This window comes from Pterocles gutturalis, unplaced genomic scaffold (genome assembly GCF_000699245.1).
Source record: "Pterocles gutturalis isolate BGI_N339 unplaced genomic scaffold, ASM69924v1 scaffold43532, whole genome shotgun sequence".
In the NCBI taxonomy this organism is placed as follows: domain Eukaryota; kingdom Metazoa; phylum Chordata; class Aves; order Pterocliformes; family Pteroclidae; genus Pterocles; species Pterocles gutturalis.
Genome location: NW_010117027.1, coordinates 2,285 through 26,965, shown reverse-complemented (window position 1 = coordinate 26,965; position 24,681 = coordinate 2,285). Strand labels below are relative to the sequence as shown.

General features: G+C 40.9%; 1 protein-coding gene across 1 annotated transcript; it reads left to right on the top strand.

Annotated features, from left to right (window-relative positions):
- Positions 1-5,840: 5,840 nt before the first annotated feature.
- On the top strand, positions 5,841-23,704 carry LOC104463365 (tumor necrosis factor receptor superfamily member 8-like). The gene is made up of 10 exons (XM_010075670.1): positions 5,841-5,912; positions 15,282-15,372; positions 17,955-18,080; positions 18,496-18,651; positions 18,748-18,841; positions 19,281-19,561; positions 19,773-19,883; positions 21,599-21,624; positions 22,092-22,299; positions 23,484-23,704. The coding sequence occupies exons 1-10, from the start codon at positions 5,841-5,843 to the stop codon at positions 23,702-23,704; spliced, it is 1,386 nt and encodes a 461-aa protein (XP_010073972.1).
- The last annotated feature ends 977 nt before the right edge of the window (positions 23,705-24,681 follow it).

The window sequence follows — 24,681 nt, the reverse complement described above, 5'->3', positions numbered from 1 at the left end:
AGGGGCCCAAAACAAATTTATCATTTAGATTTACAGCATGTTTACTTCAGGAGATGAGTAGCAGAGAAGACTTTTGCTTTAAATTAAACCAGTGCTAGAGAGGTGTGAAGAGAGGGCATGAAGGATCTTTAATGCCCTAAAATGCCTCAGCCTTCACATGATATTACCTGTCCAACCTTTATTACCCATCGCTTTCTTTACAGCTGTAACAATTAAGTGGCTACCCTGTCTGGACCGTGGAAGATTCACCCTTGAACATCTCCATTTCTAGCAAGGTATGGGCGGAAGGACATAATACAAATGATGTTCAAATAATAGAATATTTATCAAGAGCTTTCTCTGTGGAGAATGACAAGGTGTAAATCCACCACTCTTCCAGAAGCTGTTGTCAGAATTACTGAAAGTACCGACATGATGTGATCTTTCTTCTAAGGTTGTCTCTCTCTCAGACAGCCTGTGGACATAGTAATTCTGTGATATGGTTTTGGTTTCTTTCATGGAAGCCAAGTCTCTACTGAGAGCACTGAGTTCTCTGTCAGCTCTTCTCATTTTTCAGTCTGACTCAAAATGCACTTAAGTTTTGAAGCTACCATGCACCAGAAAAAAGACATTTTATACAGATTCTTTTTTTTGTTACATGAGTTATCACTCTATATAAGGTAGTAGTATTAATTTAGGTAACAAAAGCAGAGTTATGAAATTTTGTTATCCACATCAACTTTATATAAATAACATCTTTAAAAGAAATCTAATTGAAAATTAAGCCATGTTATCATTATTATTTGCATGATCGATCTGACTCATTTTAAGCTGCTTAAATTTTTGTTTCAGTTAAAGTTCTGGATGACTTAACCCAATCAAAAAGTGAATAAAATGACAAACACATCATCATACCTTGTTTTGCATATAGACACTGAGTCCAGATCTCTGGTAGCAGAAATGCACAGTTACACTTCCAGAAAATTTGAATTTGTAAGCATAACGACACTAAGAGTGCCTGCTGCTTCTGGAAGGGCAGATGTAGAACTGCCATATTTGTACTGTTTAAATGGAGGATATATTTGGGTGGAAGCAATTGTAGTGAAAACTAGGGAACATGAATGGAGTCAATGGGCTTTGTGCGGAGGGCTTTATAGATGCTGGTAGAAGCAAGACTTCTTGCAGTAAGAGTAATATCAGCTGAGAAGATTCTCTTTTCCCAGTACATCTAGGTTCTCTGCTGTCTGGAGAACTCTTCCAACAGCTATATTATGGCTTACAGTTAGCAAAAACAATTGCTGTTGACAGCATTTCTGAGCTTCCCACGGTCAGAAATTGGCTCTTTCGCATACGTGCTTTTTGACATTTTATTCGGTAAGTTCAGGGGGGTGGGAGGGGAGTTATCATTGCTTGGGAACAGACCAGGATGCATATCCTTCCTTTGGTTCTTCATTAGTTGCCGAAAAAATTTCTATACTCAGCAGGAGCACAGCTGATTGAGACAAAAGTCCCAAGTTGCAAACAAACAAGAACTAGTCTGTTCTTTTCATTTTAGATTGCTAGTTTGTGTATGTATGAAACTTCATATAAAACAAGGAAGCTGATTTATTTTTCTATTATTTTTACTAGAGAACAGAAACACCCTGTGAGAATGTCCATCTACTGGAACTAGTTACTGAAATTGCTTAGGATTTCCCCTATGTATTGGGATTTTATTATGACCCCCAGCTCATGATAAACATTTTTTTTCTTGCTGGGAACTCTTGTTTTAAGCCATTGCTGCATTTCAACAAGTACGCAACAAGAGCTTTATACTGTCTTCCTTTTTGATCGCAGTGGACAAATGTACCAAGGTAAATTGCTCAATCAGTATAGCTCTGCAGATCTTGTTATCAAGAGCACCTGCAATGTATTTACCATAGTGCAGAGTGGTTTGGTTGATGGGACATAATTAAATGGATTGACAAATATTTAGTACTAAGAATAAGAGAAGTGTATGTGCCAAAAAATAAGTATCAGTACCAGAGTGTCATAGAGGGACAGAATTTTTCCAATCTGTGCCATACTTGGCATAAATGAGATTTTATTCCTTTTTACACATTCAGAGAAGTTCAAATACTTTGTCAGCTGCAGCTAGTTCAAAGTCTGATTGCTTCCTCACTAAGTGGTGTTTCTCAGTGAGGTGACATTGCACCAGTGTTATCCTCCCTCCTGTTTGTCCTCTTTGGGCTACTGAAAGATTTTCAGAGAAGTTTGGTATGTTGGCTTCACTTACAATGCCTAAAATCACTGGGATCCTGAGTGCTATCCCTGTGTGCTGTTCCCACAGTGTCACTTTCCAAGATCCCCAGGAAGAGAGATCTCTGATGGCTAAAACGCATAAATAGATCAAGAGAGGTGACTGCTTGATTTCCTTCCTTTAACCATGAGATTCTTTGTGTTTTATTAGAGTAAATGCCTTTTATTTTTTAATTTGTTAAGAGTTCCACCTTTTATTTGTACCTCCTGTAGTATGTAGCATGTATCCCAACGAGCACTGCCTTTGGTACTACTGAGACTCCAAGTGAAGTTTTAGGGTCTGATGCTGTTTCATCTAGCTAAGTAGAAAAAGTTCAGTGATTTTTCATCAGCGTACTGCAGTGCTCTAAATAGCAACACTGACAGACACTGAAATACAGATTTTAGAGAAGGTTATTTTAATATGTATCCTTTTAAATTTCATGGTCGTCTCTATCTGTTTGACAGATGTTTAGAGATGACACTTCTCTCTTCTTTTTTTCATCGATACAGCCAGATAGATATTAACTGGACATACATATTTGAAAACACAAGAAACCATGCTAATAGTAGAATATGAGATTAAAATCAGCCATTTCAAAATTTGAAAATGTCATGAGTACTTTTGCTTGAGCGTGTGCATAACAGTGGTACTTTTACAGTATTCTATTACTGCTTTCTTTGCTAGGCTGTCGCTGCTGGCAGCACAATGAATAGACAAATGCTGAAGGAATGTCTTGGGCATGTATTTAAGAGACGTTTCCCCATGGCTTAGCTAGGTCTCTGCATTCTTTTGCTGCAGGTATCAAGCAACATTTGAATAACTGCTGACTTACAGGAACTTCTCTGATACCCACCACCTCAACTCCACGTAACATAACACAGATCAGATACCTGGTGTAAGAATGACCTAAGCATTAGCTAAGCTCGGTATTAACTAAATTAGTTAAAACAGAAAATATCAAGCAACCTTGTCTTTGGGCATTGCCGCCTTTAACACCTAAAACAAAAGGAAATTCAGATGTTAGAGACAGATGCGTGTCATCAAATAAACATTATAAATAATAACAACATGGTCATAGGGGCTTCCCCTTTTTTTCTGATAGACATTGGTCTCTGATGGAAGAACAGAGAAATGGGGGTTGTTTGTTTGCTTCTATTTCTTCTGCTTTTTTTTTTTTTTTTTTCCCAATCTTAAAAAAGAGGATTATTTTCTAGGAAATACAGGCAACATTTAGAGAACAGTAGCGTGGGTTTGTTATAAAACAGAGGTGCTTCTTCCAGTTACTGATAGGGCTTCTTTTGGAAAGCCCCTTTCATTGTACTTCAAATCAAAACACACACAGTCTGAAATTTATGCACTCAGTTAAAAATGCATGCAGGCTGGAACACTCCTATTAAACACAGCCTCTGCACCCTTTTCATTGCTGTTGCTCTTATTACAGGCTTGTAATAGCATTGTGTGATGTAATAATAGCATTTCCAAAAGCCAGCAGCAACAATGAGCACTTTCCACTTCCCATCCTTTTCAATATCTAGTTCAGTTGAGAATGAATTTAAGAATAAGAAGTTCTAAGAAGGATGGCAGCTGGGTTCACTTTGGACATGTCAGATGGATTCCTTCTTCTGAAGAACACTGGTCTCCCACTGCAGCCTTTCCCTCAGTGAGAGTGTTACTAGAATCTTTCTTCTTTATTCAAGCCATCTCCTTCCATGAAACTTTGTAAGACTTCATAACATTGCATCCTCAGCCATGTTTGCTTGAAGTTATCCAATGGGTTAAAAAATTATTGACACCATTGATTAAAAAGTAACTGACATATGTGTATATTCAAGATACTCAGTATGCTCATTTCAGTCTTTTTTTTTTTTTGCTGGAAAACAAACCAGAAAACTCTCCCTGTTGCCGGTCCTGGGAAAGTCTTTCACACACAATTTTTTTGTACTTGGATACTTGGTTTTTGTATCAGAGATGTTGACTTCAGCAGTATATCTTACAAAGGCTAAAACTTTCCAGGCTTTGTCTTATGTTGTTTCCTGTCCATTTGCGAGAAAACCTTGGACAGGAGCTGGTCAGGAAAAAAAAAAGGAAAAAAAAAAAAAAAAAAAAAGGTCACCAATTGCCCTGGCTACTATGTGATTTGAAACCGCGCTTATAAATTGTGAGAATTGCCTCATGGCATACTGTTACACCAGATTAAGACATTTCTAGTCCATTATTTATTTAGGAAAAACATGAATGTAGTATTTGGACATTCAGATGCTTAGTTGTCTCTAGACCTTAAAGGCATACTTGCCACAATCAGCTTTTATAGGGAAGAGAGCTTAGAAACTGAGAAGTAACCTGACAGAGTGAAGAAAGGAGGTTAGATTCATGTGTCAAATACACAGTATGCAATGTTCTGAAAATGCCTGGGTTCTATAAGATGGTGTTCTGGAGGAAGAAATAGAGGCAATTAGTTAAAAAGAGAAGAGTTACACTTGTGAGTTAAAGATGATATTTACATTATCCCAGGGCCCCTGTGGAATGCTGGTAGCCTTGGTACTCTGTTGTGATGGCAGTGAGGTAGCTGTGGGTCTTTAATAAAATAAGGAATTATCTGACTTTCAATTTTTTCTTATTTCTTTTTGCTGGTAAGGGTGAGAAGCAAAAACACCACGTCTGTGAGAATTCAAATTCTCATTAGTTTCCTGAGCACCTCAGAGGTTTTCACGGCAGTCTGCCCTTTTTTTGAAGTAGCTAACTTTTACTTTTGACAAAACTTTTAGGGCAGATAAGAAAGCTTTGTGATACCTTAAACCAACTGAAATCTTTCCAGGCACCAGAGCCAAAAAATGTTATCCAGGGTCCCAAATGAAAGTGAGTGAAATGATGAGTAGCAGTCCAGGGGATGATTGTCAGCAACAGGAATTGATTTCAAGTGGGACTGGAGGAAAGAGGATTCTCAAGAGGATGCTCTGCGATATGTTGGTGTTTAAATGACAGTGTGTAAAGCCTAAGCCTTTGTGGAGCCACCCTGGTTGGTTGTGAGTTTTCACCACTCATCCAAACAGGACTAAAATGACTGTACTAAAAAAACGAGTGTTTCTTACTGGGAACTCTCTTGAGGCTTGGTTGTAGCTCTTGAGAGTGTGGCAGACAGATGGGGCAGGGCTTGGACTCGTGCCTGGCCAAGGCTTTGGGGTGGTGAAGCACTCTGTGAGGGCAGCCTAGATGACTCAGGAGCCTGTGTTTCTGCCCAGCCAGCCGTGTACATCGGGTTACAACCTTGATGCATGCAACCGACTCACAGAAACCTGACAGCTCTGGGACTAGTGATTGACGTGGTTTTGTTTTGTTCTCTTTTCACTTTTCTTTTTTGGGCAGCCCCCCCTCCCTCTTCCTTCTAAATTGTGTTCTCAGCTTGCTTGAGTCTCAAAGCCTGTCTCTTGCTTGTCTTGAACAGCTGGAATGGCTCTGGACTGAATGAACAGACACAGAGCAAGACTGGGCTGGATACCAGGAGGATCTCCACCTCCAGGAGGAGCAACCTGGCCATCTAACCTGCAATGCTGGGAGCTAGGGAGATTTAACACCACTGCAGATGGCTGCCTGCATCCTGGCACTAGGACTGTGGCTCCTGCTGCTTCTCCAGGATATCCGGGCATCCCCACAGGTAAGGCAGGGTGGCACCAGGATCCTGCAGACCTTCAGGACACAGGAGCCTGGAGAAGTCCGGGGGCACTGTGGGCTGCAGGGCTGTTCTGCCCATGGACTGGGTGCTGGGTAGTGGGCATCCACAGAAACAGGCTTTATGCAACACAGGGTGATAAAGGTATAAAGCAGAGCAGCGAGGAGAGTTTGCCCTCTCTGGGAACTTTGCAGGCAGGAGCAGGGGATACGAGCTATGATCTGCATCTTTTTGTTGGCATTGCTAGTGTTACTGTACCTCTAGGCATGTCACAGCTAGGGAATGAGGAAGGATTTGGTAGGGGTGGGAGACTGTTCTCATTTATTTGGGTAAGCGGCTTTTATTTTTGCTCTGACGGCCAGGTGTGACAAGCACATTCCTTGCAGAGCTTGGTTTGGAGGGCTTCTGCTCACTCTGCTGATGTGAGCCAGGGCTGGCAAATTGAAAGGTATAAAGGCAAACAAAACAATAACATACCTTCCTCTTCACAACCGCCTACCCCTCTGACACTGACTTCCTCATGAATGGACTATTATTTCTGCATCAAATTGACTTAAAATAGACATAGCCCACTGGTTGCACTCAGCTGATGCTGGAGATGCAAGCTAGCTCCCTGCTCAGATCGTATCATCTCTTGTGGGTTTGCTTTCCGTGCTGCCCCCCCCTCCTCCAGAGTGGATCACGTGGCAACGAGCCCTCAGCACCTGGCATAAATCCAGGTAATTTCCTTGACTGATATTTATGCACACACACACACAAAAAAAAAGGTCTGTTGCAGAGGCTCTTTGCACAGGTAAGGTGAAGTAGGTGAGTAATTGCACACTGTATTGGATCCTGAAAATGGTTATTTTCCTTTGCAGTGGAAATATGAGCACGTACTAGCCTAACACACCTGTTGTACATTGTAAATGAATGATACAGCACATCACTTGGGCTATCAGGAGATTTTTAACAAGAAACTGATGATTAGATCCTTGAAAATAACCAAGTCCTGCATCCTCTTCGTAGACATTTGAAAAAGATCCTCCTGGCTCTTTTGGTAAGAGTAGGAGTTTGCCCTTGTGTCTTTAGTTGTAAATTCCCCTCCCACATTGCAAGTTTGCTCTATTTTGCCCTGGTTATCTGTCCTGCCACTGTCTCCTTCCTGAAATATAGAAGGATCACTGTTCTTCTATAGGATTGGAGTCTGTAGTCCTTACCCACCTGAGGAATACCTAGGAGGGCATTCAGATAAACTTGCCTGGTCTGCTGAATGCAAACTGCGTTAGGAGAAAGGCAATAGAAAAAAAATAGTATTTTTTGGTATTTGACATCACTTCTGTTTTGTTCACAAATGAAAGGGACAGAAAGAAAATTTGGTTTTCTGATACTCATTGTCAACCTTCAGACTCACTGCAAAATCATCAGTTACCTGGAACAAATACATAGATCTGCTGGGATAAACAACTGGCTTTTCACTTTCTGTATTGCCTCTATCACAGCAACCTTTGCTTTTATTGTTGGTAGACTACAAGTGATATTTTTTAATGTGAGCAAGTCACAGCTTATCGGTCATATTTTAAACCATATTCCCCCTCAGTTGAGTCCAGGGTTTGTGTTTTGTTTAATATTCATTTAATTCTCACTTGTTAGTAATGTTTTTACTATCAAGCAGATGAAGCCTGGCTACTTGAAGTCTTAGCTTATCAGCTTCTTGTGTACTGTCAGAATTTGGATAGAAGCTTGAAAGGGAGTCAACTATTTTGCTGCAGTATTAGTCAGTTCTAGAATAGCCAATGCTGGTGGAAGATTTTTTTTTTTTACCGTAATATGCTTTCTTCCTGACTTACAGCTCATTTGTAGCAAGCTGATTTCTTACTCTGCCTCACCATCACTTTTTCTCTATGAGCTCAAAAGACCATAAATGAATGAGTCAAACCTTGTCCTGACTGAATTGCAGAGTAGCCCACTGAATTCAGCACCATCTTTACAATTGCCATTATTTAAACTGGAATAGCAAATGTGTTTATAGCTACAAGGAAAGTGAGAAGAGATACGAAAAGTCTGGTTTTTTAAAACGAATTCTCAAAAACAAGCACTGAAAAACTCAAACACTCTGTATCAAATATGATTACTTTATTTAATTGGGCCTTGATCTGCAGCACTTTGAAAAAAGAAAAAAATGGTTGGCCTGATAGGTCAATGAAAGCACTAAGCCAAGGGATGCCCAGTCGTCCTGTTACAGAGCAGTTCAAATCAGATATGAATTGTGGTCGTTTCTTTCACAAGATGTACTCCAGCTCCTGATAAATCAAAAACCTTTATTTGAAGTGCAGGCAGGAAACGATTAGTGAAATTCTGTCTCTGTCACCCTCCAGTTGAACCAGTACGCTGAATCCAATCTAAGAACTCCTTGTATTAGAGCAAACACCTATGCAAATTACTAGTCTAACTCATGGCTTGTTCAAATTTATTCAAAAAATGTGGACTAACTACCTTTGTGGTGGCAGGCTTTCTGCTACACTGGCAGTCATTTACTTTATCAGCTTACCTTCTTGTTAGGTCAAATATCTATCTGCTCCTCTGCAGCTGGCATGAAGCAGCATGATCTCTGCATTGTGTCCTCATGTCCAATCCAGATCAAATAAATTCTGATACAGATGCAGAAATAATGTCCGTGAGGTTTCCTGTTACAGCTGTACTTGTCAACAGAGACCTGTCACGCCAAGGTGAGACCCTGCTTGTGGCTACATAGTGCCACCAACTTTTTTGCGCTGAATTTAGTGCAAGTGACTGTGCAGCCACAGGGTGAGTTGTTTCAGTGCAGTAATCCCCTGAAAGCCGACTTCACAAATTCAGAGAGCAGAGTTTTTATTCAAATGAACTCCTAGAACTGATTCATCCTCTGGAAACGCAATTGCTCTGTCTTAAACAATCAAGGAGTTAGAGGGGAAGGAAAATGTGGTTACAGGCAAGAGAAGGGAAGTGGGACTGCACCGCTGGATGTCAGAGAGCCCCAGGATTAGCATAGCTCTAACAGACACACTATTGCTAATTCCCGCTTTGCTAATCCGTTCTTAGTGCAGACCCATCCGTTCAGAGCTTCCTCAGAACCAGAGTGAAGGACAAAGATGTAGTGTCCACCACAGCTGGATTCCTCACCCCCACCGGTACTGCTGTGATCTTCCTTGAACTGTAAAGGTTTTTTTGTAACGTATTAATGAACAGAACTGCAAGTACTAATGCACAATACTGTATGTCATTGGGATAAAATTGGTATTTCTTCATTGAGACTGGATTATCTTTTGGAGAAGGGACAGGGAAATGTACATCATCTTCTCTTTTCTTTAGGAAACACTAGGAAATAATGCCTTAAAAAGTGAAATTGTGCTAAAATTTTGAATTTCCCTATCAGAACCTGAGTTCTGTTTCTGTCTGCCTTGAGATTCAGACAAGAGTGGATAATGAGGAGGGACAGTCAAAAGATGAATGAGAAAAATACTTTGAATGTTAGTTAAACAGGATTTTGAGGTTACTGCATTTCATTCTGTTGGAGAGATGAGGAGAGTTTGTTCTGTAAAACTTACTGAAGATTTCCTTGATGAAGCAAAGCCACATGCTAGCTGCCGAGTATGGATCATCCCATACTCTTCGGTGTTTCTAGGCATTCCAGGAAGAGGAGGAGGGAATGGGGCAGAACTGAAAGTTCTTACACACGAAACCTTCCCTACTAAATATGTAGTAAGGGGCAAAATTGGTGAAGTGAATCTTCTCTCACTGAGTAATTGACAGTTTCTGTAAGCATACTGGAGCCAGGAGAAATGGCCAGCACTGTAAGCAGAGAATTTCTTAGTACTTTCTTTTTTGTAGGGCCTCTACACACAGGCACCATGGAATCAAGAAGGTGAACCTCCCACCCCAACACTTGCAGCTGATGCTTTTTTTGTAAGAAGGTGATAGCGCTGAGGTTTTGTAATGCAAAGCTGAAACTTTTTTCTGTCTCCTTTACTTTATCCCTTCCTTTCATTTCAAGAGCTATTTATGAGCAACTAGGACCTGCTAAGTCAAACCTTAACCTTCAGCTTCTGCCTAACAGAGAGTCTTAATTTAAATAAACTGATTTTGTTCTAGAAAAATTAGTCTTATTAGTGATATTCACACAATCCTGAGTCAAAGTAATTCAGTTTGTGTTTTTTTTTCTGAGAGAGGGTTAAATTTACACTGTCATCCTAGAACACAGTAAAAAAGGATTCTTTGACTTAAGTTCATACTAACAAATGCGGTAACGGTCCAAGGTAGGAGACTTCCACTATTTTGTAGTTAACTTTATGTATCTTATTCAATATTTTATAATGCTTGGATTTTTCCAAGCACTCACTACCAGAAATATATTTGAAATGTCTTAATGCTGAGATTTTTGTTGGCGATGAGAGCAGTAAGAGCACATGTGCTCGTCCTTTCTGCCGTGTTCTTCTTGAGCCCTCATATGATACAGTCCCACTTTTTACATTAATTTTTCACTTTTATCCTCATTGCCATTGTGATTCCCTCCCTTCTTTTAGGTGATTCTAGTTCTGATTAAGGCTTGACAAGAGGAACATTTTCTTTAAAAGCTTCCACTGCTGGCTACCATCATCTCAGTCACAATACCGGAAACCCCGTACGTAGCAGGCTCCCGCAGTTGCAGCCGTTGGTAATACAGCTCAAAACAGGTCTATGCAGCTCAGAACAGTATGTATCGCTGCTGGGGAGATCAGTGCTGCTACTGTTGGTGGGAATTTTTCTGAGAATTTCCCTCATCTAAAGAGGATCATTCTGTGCTGTCACCAGATTCCTTTGTAGCCGCAGTGTTAGAAGACAGCTAGCTTTTCCCCTGGCTGTTTTGGTTCCAAACGGCATGTAACGTCCTCCTGAGCACTGTTTACCCAAGTTTTTAAATGGAAAAAAGCTTTTATGTTTTATTGGAAAAGGTAGAGAATGTAAACTGTAAGTTCTGCTGCAGCAGAACCTATCCTGAGAGCAGTTGTTGGCCCTTAGCAATTGAATTATGAGCGTTAGTAGGATGAGGAGCGTTTACAGCACCACTGGCAACAGTTTGGACAAGATTTGATAAAAGCAAGCAAATCTAAAGTCAAGGACCCAGCAGGACTGCAGGGACATTATGTCCTTTATGCCCTACAGAACATGCCTGGGGTTCCCCGGTGCTGCCACCACAAAAATACCCGTAATTGTGGGTAGACATTGGACCCAGTACAGCAAGTAACACATCTAAGGCTGAGCCAGGAACGGAACCGCCAACCTTGAACGTTAAGCTCCAGGGCCTTTGCCTTGCCCTCAGCCTTGCAGTGGCCTCGCTGTCACGTCGCTGTGGGTTTATACAGGGTAGAGCCTGGAGGTCCAAGCTCTCGGTACTGGGCTACTCAAACAACAGGAGTTCACCCAAGTAATTTTGATATTTACCAGGCGATGATTCGAAATCCGGTTTGTGTTCCAGCTGCAGTTTATAGTAGGCTTACCACTATATAGAAATCATAAGTTGCTATTGAAAATAGATGTGTTAGTTCAACAGCCTTAATTTCTGAGAAGTTGTGCACCTATGATGCATCCATAATTCTATGGAAATCTGATGCTTTTTTTTTTGCTAAGCCGATGAAAGATTTTTTGCTTTTTAACAGTATTGGTTAATCAGCATTATAATATTTCATAACTCCAGCACTCAGTCGTCATTCTGTCCAGGAACAGAAAGACAAATATACATTAAGTATTCTGCAGTCTCTCCAAATTTGGATGGATTTGATGGTTGATATCCAGATTTCTGCCACTAAAAAGGAGTAGCCAACAGCTGAGGAACAAAAAAACCCAAACACTTCACTTGGAGTTTTCCTGTACACAGAGATCTAAGATAGGGGTCAAATCATGAAAATGCATGAAGTATCTTTCCAGAAGGACTCTTTCTTGAAAGGACTGGGACTGGAAAATTTGTAATCCAGAATTCCCTGTGTTTCTCGGTGAATTGTTTCCAGCAATCTCTTCCTAATTATAAACACTGAGCTCATAAAAATAAAAGGTCAAACAAGCCAATATTTTATTGCATACTTGCACCCTAATTTCCCTAATTGCAGATGAGATGTTGGAGGTGGTATTTTACATGTGGGAAGAGCAGTTTCAGGTGGTGAAACTGAAATAATTCACATATTCAGTCACTGAGTGAGTAAATTACCTCAGTTCAGGCCTATTGCTACCCGCTAATAATGCATATTTTTGTTCCCTTTTCACTTGATATCTTTGTCTGGTTATCTTTTGTTTTAGTTAACTTATTACTCTGATATTCATTACACATAGACAAAAAATGAAAATTATATTGTCCTTATGTGGCTGACTTCCCTTTGCCCTTTTCCCAAAAGGAGCCTAATTAAACCTCTGCAGAAAATTGGTTGGCACCATCATTTTACTGAAGACTTAAAATATTTTGAAACTGTTGGAAAACTTAAAACCTCTGCCATTTCTTCAAGGCACGTTCTTTGCTTTTGCGCACCAATTTGTTTCACTCCTTCAAAAATCCATGGAAGTTTTGGTGGGTTCTAGTGCAAGATCTTTTTATTCCAGATGCATTAAAACTTAAATTTTAGCTTACAAAACACTTTGCATAGCTTAAGAAGCAGAACCCATGTCATTTTTAGTGACACTTTCTATACTGCCAGTTTTGCTTACGTGATTTATTTTGAGCTTTTAAGCCAGAAGTGCTGGAGGTGTGGGCGCTTGGTTTACACTCAGGTCCTTACCTTAAAGGACGCCATCTACAAAGGGCTGACTTTCCTACTTGGTTTTACAGCAGAACTTTGCATCATTGCATTGCTAGCAGGAATCAAACAGCTGTAGGATTTAGACAGAAAAAAATGACAAGAATGGGAAGATGATAACAGATGCTGAGCATTGATTTATACGTTAGTTATCACTGAAAGGATCTATAGTAAGTTTCATGCTGGTGAAACACCTCTACTGAACAGATGGCAACTCTTGGACGTTTTACAGATAGCTACGGATTAGAAGTGGTGAGGTCTCTAGAAGGTGGTTTCTCAGCCATAGAAACTGGGTCATGATTTGTTAAAATGACTTCCTTTTACAGCAGAGCACCTTGGGCTTGGCTCAGTAAACAGTAAGGGTGGCTACAAAGCTGTGCTCCTAACTGGATACTGGAAAGGAACGTTTGTTGTGAAGCTGCGGATGTGGTGTATTTTGTAGCTGGCTGTAGTATATAGCTGCCGTCTTGTGGAAAGGAAAGAAAAAAGGTTGAGTACTCTCTTTTGTATGTATATTTTCATAATATCTGTAGTGTGTCTGCATAGTTCATGCAGAAACTTATCACAGCACTAGCATCAGGTCAAATTCAGAATCAGAATTTGCATTGCTGTAACTAAAAGCAGAATCTAGTCCTAAACTCCTGACTTCAGTATTTCAGACAAGGTAGCTTTTTTTAAAAAGCAGCCCTTCCGCTCACACTTTTACACAGGCACTATTCATCTATTTAAAACCCAAAAGAGACAATTAAATAAGCTGTAAGCTTATGTGCTGCATACAAGAATGTGGTTCCCACCCCAATTTAAAATTGAACGTCATTTGCAGCCAGAGTTCATTGCCCAGGAGAACCAGGAATGGAAACTCATCCAGGGTTACTTAGCTACAGCCAGGATGCTGTTGTTTCTTACATTTTCTTTATAAAACTAGTTAACTCGCTTCATAGCACTGAAGTGACTCCTGAATGACCCTTTGTCTAGGGACTGGTCTCGTTGTGTCATTTCCTGCTTAGTTGATTTAGTCTCAGAGGGGCTGGCTAACCAGGGTGCTTCTCCACACAGATGCAAGGAGATTCCGCTTCCTTTTCCTGCAGTCTAGGGCTCCCTCTTCAGAAAAGAAGGTGCACGTTTGTAAACTTGATTTGGGTCGGGCTGAGCAACGAGAGATCTGCTATTTCCTCGATACAGTGAGCTAGAAAAAATGCTTTGTAGGGAGGCTGTGTGGCCCAGTGGTTAGAGCAGAAATGTGTCAGGCAGGACTTCTCAGTTCTGTTACTCAAGCTGGATGAAATGTAATAGTTTCAATATGTTACTATTTCTTGCCCTTTTGTTAATTTCCTCCTTGTCTGAAAGTTCCTTTTTTCTGATGTAACCTGGGGCAAGTTAATTAACTTCTGTGTTTTATGGTCTTGCTGTGCAAAGAACAGCACATTAAACAGGAGAATACAGCTGTGAAAGTAGTTAGGTAGTGAGATTCTGCACTGCATATAAAGGTGGTAGCAGACAGTAGGTATTATTTCAAAGGTCAATGGGAAATTAATCTGCAGAAAGTGAGATGCAGGTTTTCTGAAATATTTAACTGCCCTGCCAGTATTATGGGAAAATCTCTGGGAGATCTGTTGATTGAGTCTTTACAAAAAATTGCCATTTATACCTTCTAGCAAATACTGAAAATGAAACTTAGATAACAGCATTTTTTGGGGATTATTAAGGGAGATGCCAAATTCAAAAATCAGATTTTCTCATCAGAAAACTTGTAGCACTGTAATTTCCCAGAGCATGTGGTGGCCCTGCCATACAAAAATGATGATAAGTAAAACAATTTATTGGCTTATAATAAACACATATTTAGGTCACTAAATTCAAGCATTATGACTGTATGAATAATGGAACAGAAAGACATGTTTGCTGTGAACAAGAATTATCTTTGTAGGTTACAGCCAGTCTAGCTAGATTTAGATGATGCTGGCTGTGACACCACTTATTCCAGTGGACTCAGATGGAAATCAGTTACAGATGTTAGGGATTCTTTTTTTTTTTAATTTTCTAAAAAATCCTCATTTCAAATTAACATGGGATCATTTCAGGACAGTGATTTTTAGCCTTTTTAAAAAAATTTGCTAACTACTACAAAATTTCTAAAGGAGATACAGACTAATAGACAAGCTTTTCTTAGTAATCCTGCATCTAGGTTTCAAAGGGTGTTTGGAGCATTGGCTGAAAAACATCTTTGCAGGGCAATGGCACTGCCCTTTTTATTGTATGAAACAAAGAGTTAGTTTCTGAGTGCTGAAATGCTTGATTGGGCTAAGGTGTTCCATTCCTGTGTTTAAATTACTTCCAGGCAAAAGAGCTTGCTGAGTGAAGACTCATATTGAATTATTACAAAGTACACTGAATATTGCATATTCAGCATATGGTCAACAGTAATTTAGTTGCTTTGGGGATACTTGAACTTTCCAACAGCTGTAGGCTTTTCCTTGCCATCTGCAACTACCATCACCTCAGACAGATAGCAGGATCTGTTCTAATCAGAACTAATTGTTTTCTAATCGTGTCTTTCGTCTGCTTCAATTTCTAGACATCATTAACCCCATCTCATTCTTGTGATACACGTGAGAATTGGTTCTATGATGAAACTTCACGAAGCTGCTGTTACCAGTGTCCCCCAGGTCAGTATGTTTATAATTCAGTCAAACTAACATGGAGCCTTTCTCATAGAGATAGTGGGAACAATGTAGATCTGCAGAATTGCATTTTGTCTCTCCAGAAAAGTGCAATTTCATTAATCACTGTCTAGTGTGGATCCAGGGGTGAACTTTTTCTCCACTACCCAGCTCCTGTTCAGTCTGTATGCAAACAATCTGTAAATGGCAAACAAGATAACTTGCTAGAATTTTTAATGTGTTTTTTTATCAGTTGACTTGACACTCTGAAGTAGCTAGAAGTAGGCAGGCTTAAGAATTCATTTCAGCTTGCCTCAAGGTGTGAAATAGGGCAGTGAAATTAGGCTAAATAAGTTTCTGATCAGAGACAAAAAATCTGAAATGAAGGTGTAGAAAATGTGTCATTGTCTTCATGGTCACAACAGTTTAGAATGTGTCTCACATGAGAAAGGGAACAGCCCTTGTCAGGGGACACAATGGGCTTTGCTGGACGCTGGCTGTGACTCAGAGGCACAGAGGACTGAAGCAGGAAACCCCTTGGTGAGACAAGAGTCCTGGAAATGTCTGAAACTCCCCCTTTTGGCCGAAAAACCCTTCAGTGGGTGGGGCATTTCATGGTACTTCACCATCATCCATCTCTTATAGAAATGTTTTCTTTTTCTTTTTCTATTTTTTTTTTTGAAAGGAAATTTTTGACATTTACTCGTGCACTAATAATAAATAGATAAGCTTTTCTAAAACTCTGTTTAATCAAAGTGGAGCACCTAGAGCTCTTGATGCAGCCTGGCTTTACTTTCCTTGGCGTTCCAGGCCATAGATGAAGAGCTTTCAGTCCGAGCACACTGGCTCACAGCTAACAGCAAATCCTCAGGAGTGAATGAATGCACATACCCACAAAAGAAAAACACTTAAAAACACTGCATCTACTTACTTTCAGTACACGTACTTTCTTCTGTACCCGTGTTCCTACTGCTCAGGCTTTTATCTGGTTGTTATCTGTGAACTCAGTCAGTGGAGAACAGCACCAGGAGACACTGCTAGGCAAGCTTCAAAGCTACTGCACCTGGGGCACACACCCCCAAGGGAGTAACCCATGTGTACAGGAAATCTCACATAACTGAAGTTAGAGCTTTTGGGGGAGGAAAGGGAAAATGACACAGTGCAGGTATACATGTGTGCAGCCTAAAGCTGAGATTCAGCAGTCAGCCCCCACCTTGAAAAGAATAGTCTCAGACAAGTAGTTTTGAGGAGGTGGAGTGATGTGGTTCAGGCTAGTCTGGTGGTATTTAGTGGGCCAAATATAGCACAGCTGTTTGTACCTGCACTCCTACATCGTGCTTGCCAAAATTATTTCCCTGCCAGGTTCCCCCTCCCTGGGGTTAACTCTTTGTGGTTGGGTGATACAGGCTGAATGCTGAAACTAGGATTCATTTCTCTTCTACTGTTTTCTATCTGTGAAACACTCAACTCTGCCTATCTTTATGTTGCTGCTTTAACTTTTCCTTTTGCTTCTGCAATTGCCTCTGTTCCTTACCTTCTGGTATTTCCTTCCACCTCTTGGTAAGGCTACAGCTGACCCCTGCACCTTCTAATTTCTTTACCTCATCTATTGCTTCAGGAGCTGAAACATTAGGAATGCTTATGTCCCAGCCTTTCCCTTACTCTAGCTGGTTAGTGTACCTAGCTTGCCAGATGGATGCTTTTAAAAGCTAGTCACTGGAAAATGATTGCCAGACACAAACAGAATCATAGAATAGCTTAAGTTTGGCAAAGACCTCCAGAGGTCACCTAATTCAGCCAGCTGCTCAGCTTCATGCATGCTGCACATGCCCAGAAGGTCTGTGAGATCCAGGCTGGTGTGCTTGCAAACTGTGAGCAATGAGTTCAGGTGAGCTGGAAGAGTTGAGCAGAGAAAATGTATAGGATATACATCCAGCATCAGAAAGACATTCATATGTAATTTGATTTGTTTAAAGGAAAATAATTGGAAAACTAAACCTGTTAAGGCAACTGTAAAACCAGCAGGACCACTCGGAAAGCAACCTACTGCAAACCTGCTAGGGTTATACAGGGCACAGCTCAGGAAGTACCATCTTGTAACCTCCCATTTTGGACATGGGAGATGAGCTTGTCCCTGCGTGAGTCCATGTGCACCTAGGAGATTCTGGCAGCTTTTGAAAGGAAAAGTGATGCCTTAGGTAGCAAAATATCAGGACTCAGTTGCTATAGTCAAGAAGAAAACATGAAAAACAATTTCCTGGGAACTTAGTAATGGCAGGATGATATTGCCCTCACTGCAGCCTTGGTGGGCTTTTCTAACTGCCAGCAAATGACTCGCCATGTGCCCGTTCTGCAGCAATCCATAACGACTGTGATAATACCACAGTGCTGCTGTGACAGGACAGCGGGGATCTCTTCACACTTCAATGGGAAAGGCAAAAGTGTGCTAGGGAAACCAAATCACAGGTGCAAAGAGAAGACTGTGGTAGCGTGTCTAACAGGTAAATGAGCATACAAGAGCCCTTCAGGATGGTTGTCTCCTGTGATTCTGAACAGGTATCCTGCACATTTTGTTTTTCTTTCTCCAGGCTATGTTAAAAAGAAGGCATGTCCTAGGGACCCGGATAAAGACTGCATGAGATGTGGACCTGAACAATATGTGAATGAAGCATCCAGAAAGCCACGATGTGACGCTTGTGTATCATGCGCAAAAGGTTTGCTTTCCCTCACACATACCTCACAGTTATATTCTCTCTATATGTTTTGTTTACACTTTATTTATATTTTATTCATTTAGAATTTCCAGCAGCAAAATTATCCATCCTTGGTTACTGATTCAGAGAGCAGAATGATATCTTGCACATAATCAGTATAGCTTCCTGTGTGACCTGGAACTACCTAAAAAATCAATTCAAATTCACTCTCATCCAATGCTGTCCACATCCGATTTCTGCTTTCTGTCTGATATTACAAGCCATTGTCTACAGGCTTCTCCAATTATTCATGACTTGAGTTGCCATTGCGAAGAGTGCCACCAGCCTGTTCTGCTTCCTGAGCATCAGAACTGATGTCGCTCAGCTTTGGCCCCTGCTTTGCATTTTCCTTGCAGAGTCCGTTTCTTCCCCACAGAACCCGACCTTGTGGAGAAAGAGCCCTGCTCCTTCAATTCCAGCCGCGTGTGTGAGTGCCGCCCAGGCCTGTTCTGTCAAACCGCCGTTGAGAACACCTGCATACGATGCCAGCAGCACACCGTTTGCAAGCCTGGTTTTGGAGTCAAAGTCAGAGGTAGGAATTCCTACCTGCCTGGCGTATCTTTTCTGATCTTGGCCGTAGGCCTGGTACATTTTGGTTGTTCAGTCCTCAGTCATTATTTTTATTTAGGCACCTCAACAACTGATGTCACTTGTGAAAAGTGTCCCGCTGGAACCTTCTCTGATCAAAACTCCAGCACTGACATCTGCAAGCCTCACACGAAGTAAGTCCATAGTTCTTTAAAGTGACCAACTAATTAATTACAGTTAAAGGTTGAAAAGGAACAACTGTCACTTCTGGTGCAAAGTCTACAAATTTATCTTAGAGGCAATGGGATAGCTTTGGGCATACGTGCACAGTTTAGAAGGCCTCTCTTTATACCTGTTGCACAGCCCTGTACTGGAGGAAGGAAGGAATCTCTCTGGCCTCATTTTTAGTTTACTGAGTACAGTGGGATTATACACACATCAGGTTTGCATCCAGGTCAAGAATTAATGCCACAGGGGTGAGAAGAAGGCTGATGACTTTTTCACTGAAAGCAATAAATGCCGGTGGTAAAAAAATGACCAAAGGGATGTTTGTCATGTGGAAAAAACTCTTACTTATCCTGTACCATGGCAGCTTCCTCTAGTGCCCATACACTGTTCTCTTTCATTCCCTAGCTGTGCCGAGTTAAACAAAGTAAAACTAAGGAAAGGCAATGCCACCCACGATCAGGTTTGCCTGGACCAGTTGCCCACCTACCTCACCCCAAGCGCTTTGTCCATGAGATTCAGCAATGAAACAAATAGCTCTGACCTAAGGAGGTTTGAGGAGAACCTGGTGACCATTGCTAGTGTCATTTTAAGTGGCACAACAACTGAAAACCCCAGTTCAACTCCTGAGGAGAACGCTCGGGCTGGCACTTTTCCCACCTCAGCCAAGGGGGAGACGACAATGGGAGGTAACAAAGATAAAGGACTTATCTGTCTAGCATGTTTTATTTGGATATACCTTTAGTAAATGTAATTTTTATGTGAGAGCTTCCTGCAAATCCCCTATGACTTGTGAAATGTTGTCCGTGGTTCTATGTCCAAACACATAGATCTACTACTAGTTCCCCTTCTTCCTTTTCTTAGACTTTCCTGTGTTCCCTTTCCCTTTCTGTGCTATAGGTCTAGTTCTTTGGGGAGTGGTTCTCTCTGTGACAGTGCTACTTGTGGGCATGCTGTTATTTTGGAAATGGAAGGTTTGCAAGAAGCGGATCCTCATCCTCAAAGGAAAGTGTGAGTTTTTAAAGCTGTAATACGTAGCATGCTGTTTGATCTCCAAGTATATGCCAGGTGGGAACTCAGATATCCCAAAATTTTGTGGAGGTCGCTGGGGAAAAGAGTCTTTACTGTTGCCTGGTGGAGGCAGTCCAGATAAAGGTTCATGCAGCGTGTTGGAGAACGTGAGAGAAAGAATGAAGCAGCTGTGAATTTATGGAGTGCAGTGGTTTCTTCTCTCAGCACAGACACTAATATTAAATGATACCTGAAGTGTTTTGTGAGTATTTGTTGGTTCCTGGCATAGTGTTAGACTTTGAGCAGGAGAGGAAGAGTTATTTTTACTGATACTGGCTCTTTGTAGCTTTGCCTAGCATTACATGTGGGGTGTGCCTCTGGAACTGCACTCCCTCTTTTATAGAAAGCAGGATCTGCAGGTTGTAGGGTGGTTGTAGACCAGTGGGTGTGGTAAAGCTGTTAGAGCCTGTAGCTCCATGATGAGTTTTACTAAATGAATGGTTTATTTTATCAGCACATCTGCTTCCGGTCACTTCACACAATTCCGGGCTCAAATCTGAAGGTGAGTGACTGATGGACCGGGAATTGTAATCTGTATGTCTAAAAAAATAAGTGGATAGTTTTAATATGGAACTTTATTTTATGGAATTTGAATTTAAAACGTGGAAGTTTTTAATGTCCAAAGTATGTCTCTGCTGACATGCAAAAGGCTAGTCGTGTTGTCACACGGGCAGGTGATGCTCTGGATGTGACAAAGCCACTAGATGGCACTTTTTTCCCACTGCGCCGGCACGGTTGGGTGATGCGTCAGTGCAGGAAGGCTTTACTGGAACAGTGCCCAGCTAATTTCTAGGCAATCCGATCTGTGAGACGTGTTCCAAAAAAAGTGGCTGTTAGCCATAGCAACCTGTACAGATCCCCTAGAGTACAGACATTTTGCCCAATTAACTAAACCCCCTTCAGCACTTCCATTTCCGTTGACTGATCTATTCTGTTGTGTTAGATTCTCCTGATGACCACCGCTTTTTATACTCATTTATTCAGGAATATGATTTTAAACCCCCTGTGTGCAGCTCAATTTTCTCAAAATGGAATTTTTGCTTCCTCACTTGCCTTACACAGTAGAAGGCCTTACTGCGCAGCATGATAGAGCTGATGCACTGTGTAAATAAAGGTGGCTGCATGTCAGGGTGAAATTAGTAGGTCTGAGCCCGTCTAGCTTCATTGTACTGCAGAAGGATGCTGTACACTCTCTTCTTCCCACTCTCTTCTTTCCCCAGTGTTCCCTTCCTCCATCCTTGCATAATACTCCATATCCCTTAATATTAATCTGACCACAAGATGAACTGATCCAACTTGTTGTGGAAAGTTATTAACATTTTTGTACTTTTTTTCAAATAAGCCTATCTTCTGCTTATCTAGAAGCTTAATTGGTTCATCATTTCATTAGATGAACACCAGTTGTGATGTGGGGAGAGTGATAGGGATGGTCGCAAAGGGTCTTGGGGAGAACAGGACCTCAGAGCCTTGGCAGCAATTGCCTGTTCACCTCAGCTGTGCCATGTAAGCGTGCCCTCGGTGGTAAAGAAAGCATAATGCAGGTAGGTTGGGCAGTGGAGAAGTTTAGGATGTGGCTAGGTGATATTTCAGAGCAAATATTAACATTCTTGAGATTGCTGTGAATTTTATGGTAATTTTTCCTCTTTCCGTTGCAGGTTCTGATCCAGTGAACAAATATGCAGTAAGTGTGAACAATATTCCAAAACAGATCACTTATAACAATATTTTAAAATATCCTGTTAAAGAGTGCCAGCCTTTTTGTTTGGACTTTTCTCTACGATGCATGATCCTCTAGGTGCAGAGATTAGATGTACTAGGACTTTGAACTTTTGTGTCTTGGGCGATGTTTAATGTAGTGTTAAGTAATGTGATGCGGCCAATCTTGCTTGCGAAAGGAGTATTTGGTTTGGTCTTATGCCATTCATGTTGCATTCTGTGGGACAAGACCCAAAATCACAGGATGAGCATGCCTTCTCTACCTTCTGGGAGAACTTTGTCCGTCAGTCCCATTTTATCTCACTGCTCCAGTCACACAAGTCAGTGTGTTATTCCAACTGCCACAGAAGGATTACGTAGACCTATTGCAATTTTCAGTGTTGTTTTTACATTCACCCCACTTCTACTCTCCCCTCTTCCTTGTATTGGCAGAAGATCTTACTGCCTACTGACAGTGGGCCAGAAGAGCAGGAGTTAATTGACAGAGCCCTTCCTTTGGAAACCAACAATAACTTGGTCTGCAGCACAGAAAAAGCATGTAGTCCTGATCTGAGTCTGACTGATGAGACACAGAGCAATGGAAATGCCCCAGATTGCCCTATAGATTCGAGAGAGAGAGACTACACAAATAATCGAATTGGTGAGTCTTGCTTTTTTTTTTTCCTCTTGCCTTTTCAAATTTTCAACCATGGACACGTGATGTCACTTTGAGATTATTAGTAAGCTGAAAAGTGTCCAGAGCTTCTAACAAAGATTGGGGCCAAATCTCCAGAACCTTTGACACACAAATTCCAGTGTATCTATTCATTTCAATAGAATGTCGTCTTATTTTCACATTTGCCTTAGTCACTTATGAACCTGACAGAAAAATGTTGCTCCTCCTCTTTTTCACTGCAGAAGATGTAAATTTGCAGAAGAAATTTGAAATTTGGAAACTGGAAAATACGCTAGCTGGAAAATGATGCTGTAATACTTAATGAGTCACATGTCTATCATTTCCTTCTCTTGGTTTCACAGTAATAGCTTGAAATGTGTCTCCCATATGTTCCCATAAATTCTTTGACCATGGCAGGGTAGGAGATAAAGTCAGGCGAGGAAGCTTACTCACAGGGGGGGAATTGTTACCTGAGAGGTAGTCTACGTGAGACATTCTGGCAATGTTTCCAAACCCAGTTTTGAGGTTATTTGAAGGGGTTTTTTGGTATTACTAGAGCTGACCTTTCCTTATTAAATGCCCTTTCTGTTTTTTCTGTGAGTGTTGGACTTGGGATGAATGTGATGATTTGACTTGCCATCCACAAATATCTCCAAGCAATTGTGAACAATAACCTACAGTGTCTGATCTGCAGCATCGTTCTGAATGAAATATAGTGGTCCAAGCCATAGCAAAGACCTGATTTATCTTTTGTAAAGGAATAGGGTCAACTGGTTGGACACAAGGTTCAAGTCTATCCTAGAAAATCTAAAATTCCCAGAGTCCTCTTGACAGTGGTCCAAAACCAGACAGTGTAGTATAAAATGTGCAGGCCTTCTTTATCACTTAGTATGGTCAGTGCTTTGATTTCAAAATGAAAAGCTCGTTATAAATAAACAGTGAAATAGACAACTTATAATGTGTGAATGCCAAGAGCTTTAGTGGGTTAGTGAGTTATGTGTTTTCATGGTGATGGGCTTGATCTGCATGCCTCTGATTAAAAAAAAAGAATGGAGGGGGAAAAAAGGAAAAACCGAGTAATAAACAAAACCTTTACATGAAAAGGAACCACCTCTATGGTCAGCAGTGATGGTTAACTATTCTCAGCACTATTTTTTTTCCTTCCTTAGAAAAAATATACATCATGAAGGCCGACACTGTTATTGTGGGGATGAACTGTGCTGCTAGAGGATGCGAAAGTAGCATTGACGCCCAGGAAAACACGGAAGAGGAACTGGCAATGCACTATCCCGAGCAGGAAACAGAGTCTTTTCCAGGAAATGATGTAATAGTTCCTGTGGAAGAGGAGGGAAAGGAATTTCATCACCCCACCACTGCCACTGAAAAGTGATAACCCACTGATACGATGTGTGAAGCTACAGAAACATCCATTGTGATGCTAAGGCTGAATCTATGACAAGGGAGGTAAACACACAGTGCCTTAGATTATCTGAGAACTCATGTAAGTACATTCAGACAAGGAGTGCTACAATCTATTTCATCTAACAAGTGAGAGGACCCTCCAAACCGTTGGCTTTCATAGCTGACGTCAAATATTTCTCTTTCCTTCTCTCTCCCAGCATCATGCAAGAAACAAATTTGAATCAAAGCTACAAAATTCAGAGGACATCTGAATGCCAGCTCAAGTTTCACAACTTGCTTTCTCTGCATGAAGGAATTAATTGACAACTGTCTGATTACTTCTATTAGCTATGAAAATTCTGGCCAGAATTCTGCGTTAAGCTTGAGACCCAGACATGTCTCATAGGTTGTTTCTATCACAGTATTACCAGTACTTCCAATTTTGTCATATACTGGTATTTTTCTTAAGGCCTCAACTCTTGAATAGAAGTTACGATGATTTCTGTTTTCCCAAGCACAAACAAGAAATCTTGTTTGTGGACTTGAGGAAATAGGATCAAAAGGTGTCACACAGGCTCAGAAAACAGAGGGCAAATAAAACTAATTGAAGTCCACTGTACTTTAAGCCATTCTTTCTAATTTTTGACGTCTCATTCATGTTTTTTGACTACTTCAAATCATCAGCAAGTGTACAAAATGGCCTCTTCTGATGGAAGACAAACATCATGGACATTTGGATGTTGGATGAACTATGGCTTTAGCCCAGTGTGGAGTCTGTAAAAAGGGAAGAGAAGAAAATAAACTAGTTTTCTACAAAAAGGAAGGACTGAAAACCAGGCACAGCAGTTATTTCCTATAACATTGTTGACATCTGCATGTTTTAGAATTGCTCATAATGGAAATGCTTCCTACTATTCCCCAACAGGGGAAGAAATTCCCCTTTCAAAAGAAGAAAATCCCTTGGAA

Excerpts from the sequence above, each read along its gene's own strand:
- LOC104463365 (XM_010075670.1), top strand. The coding sequence starts at position 5,841 with ATGGCTGCCTGCATCCTGGCACTAGGACTGTGGCTCCTGCTGCTTCTC. Across the intron at positions 15,373-17,954 it reads CTGTTACCAGTGTCCCCCAG|GCTATGTTAAAAAGAAGGCA; the intron begins GTCAGTATGTTT and ends TTCTTTCTCCAG. Across the intron at positions 18,081-18,495 it reads TTGTGTATCATGCGCAAAAG|AACCCGACCTTGTGGAGAAA; the intron begins GTTTGCTTTCCC and ends TCTTCCCCACAG.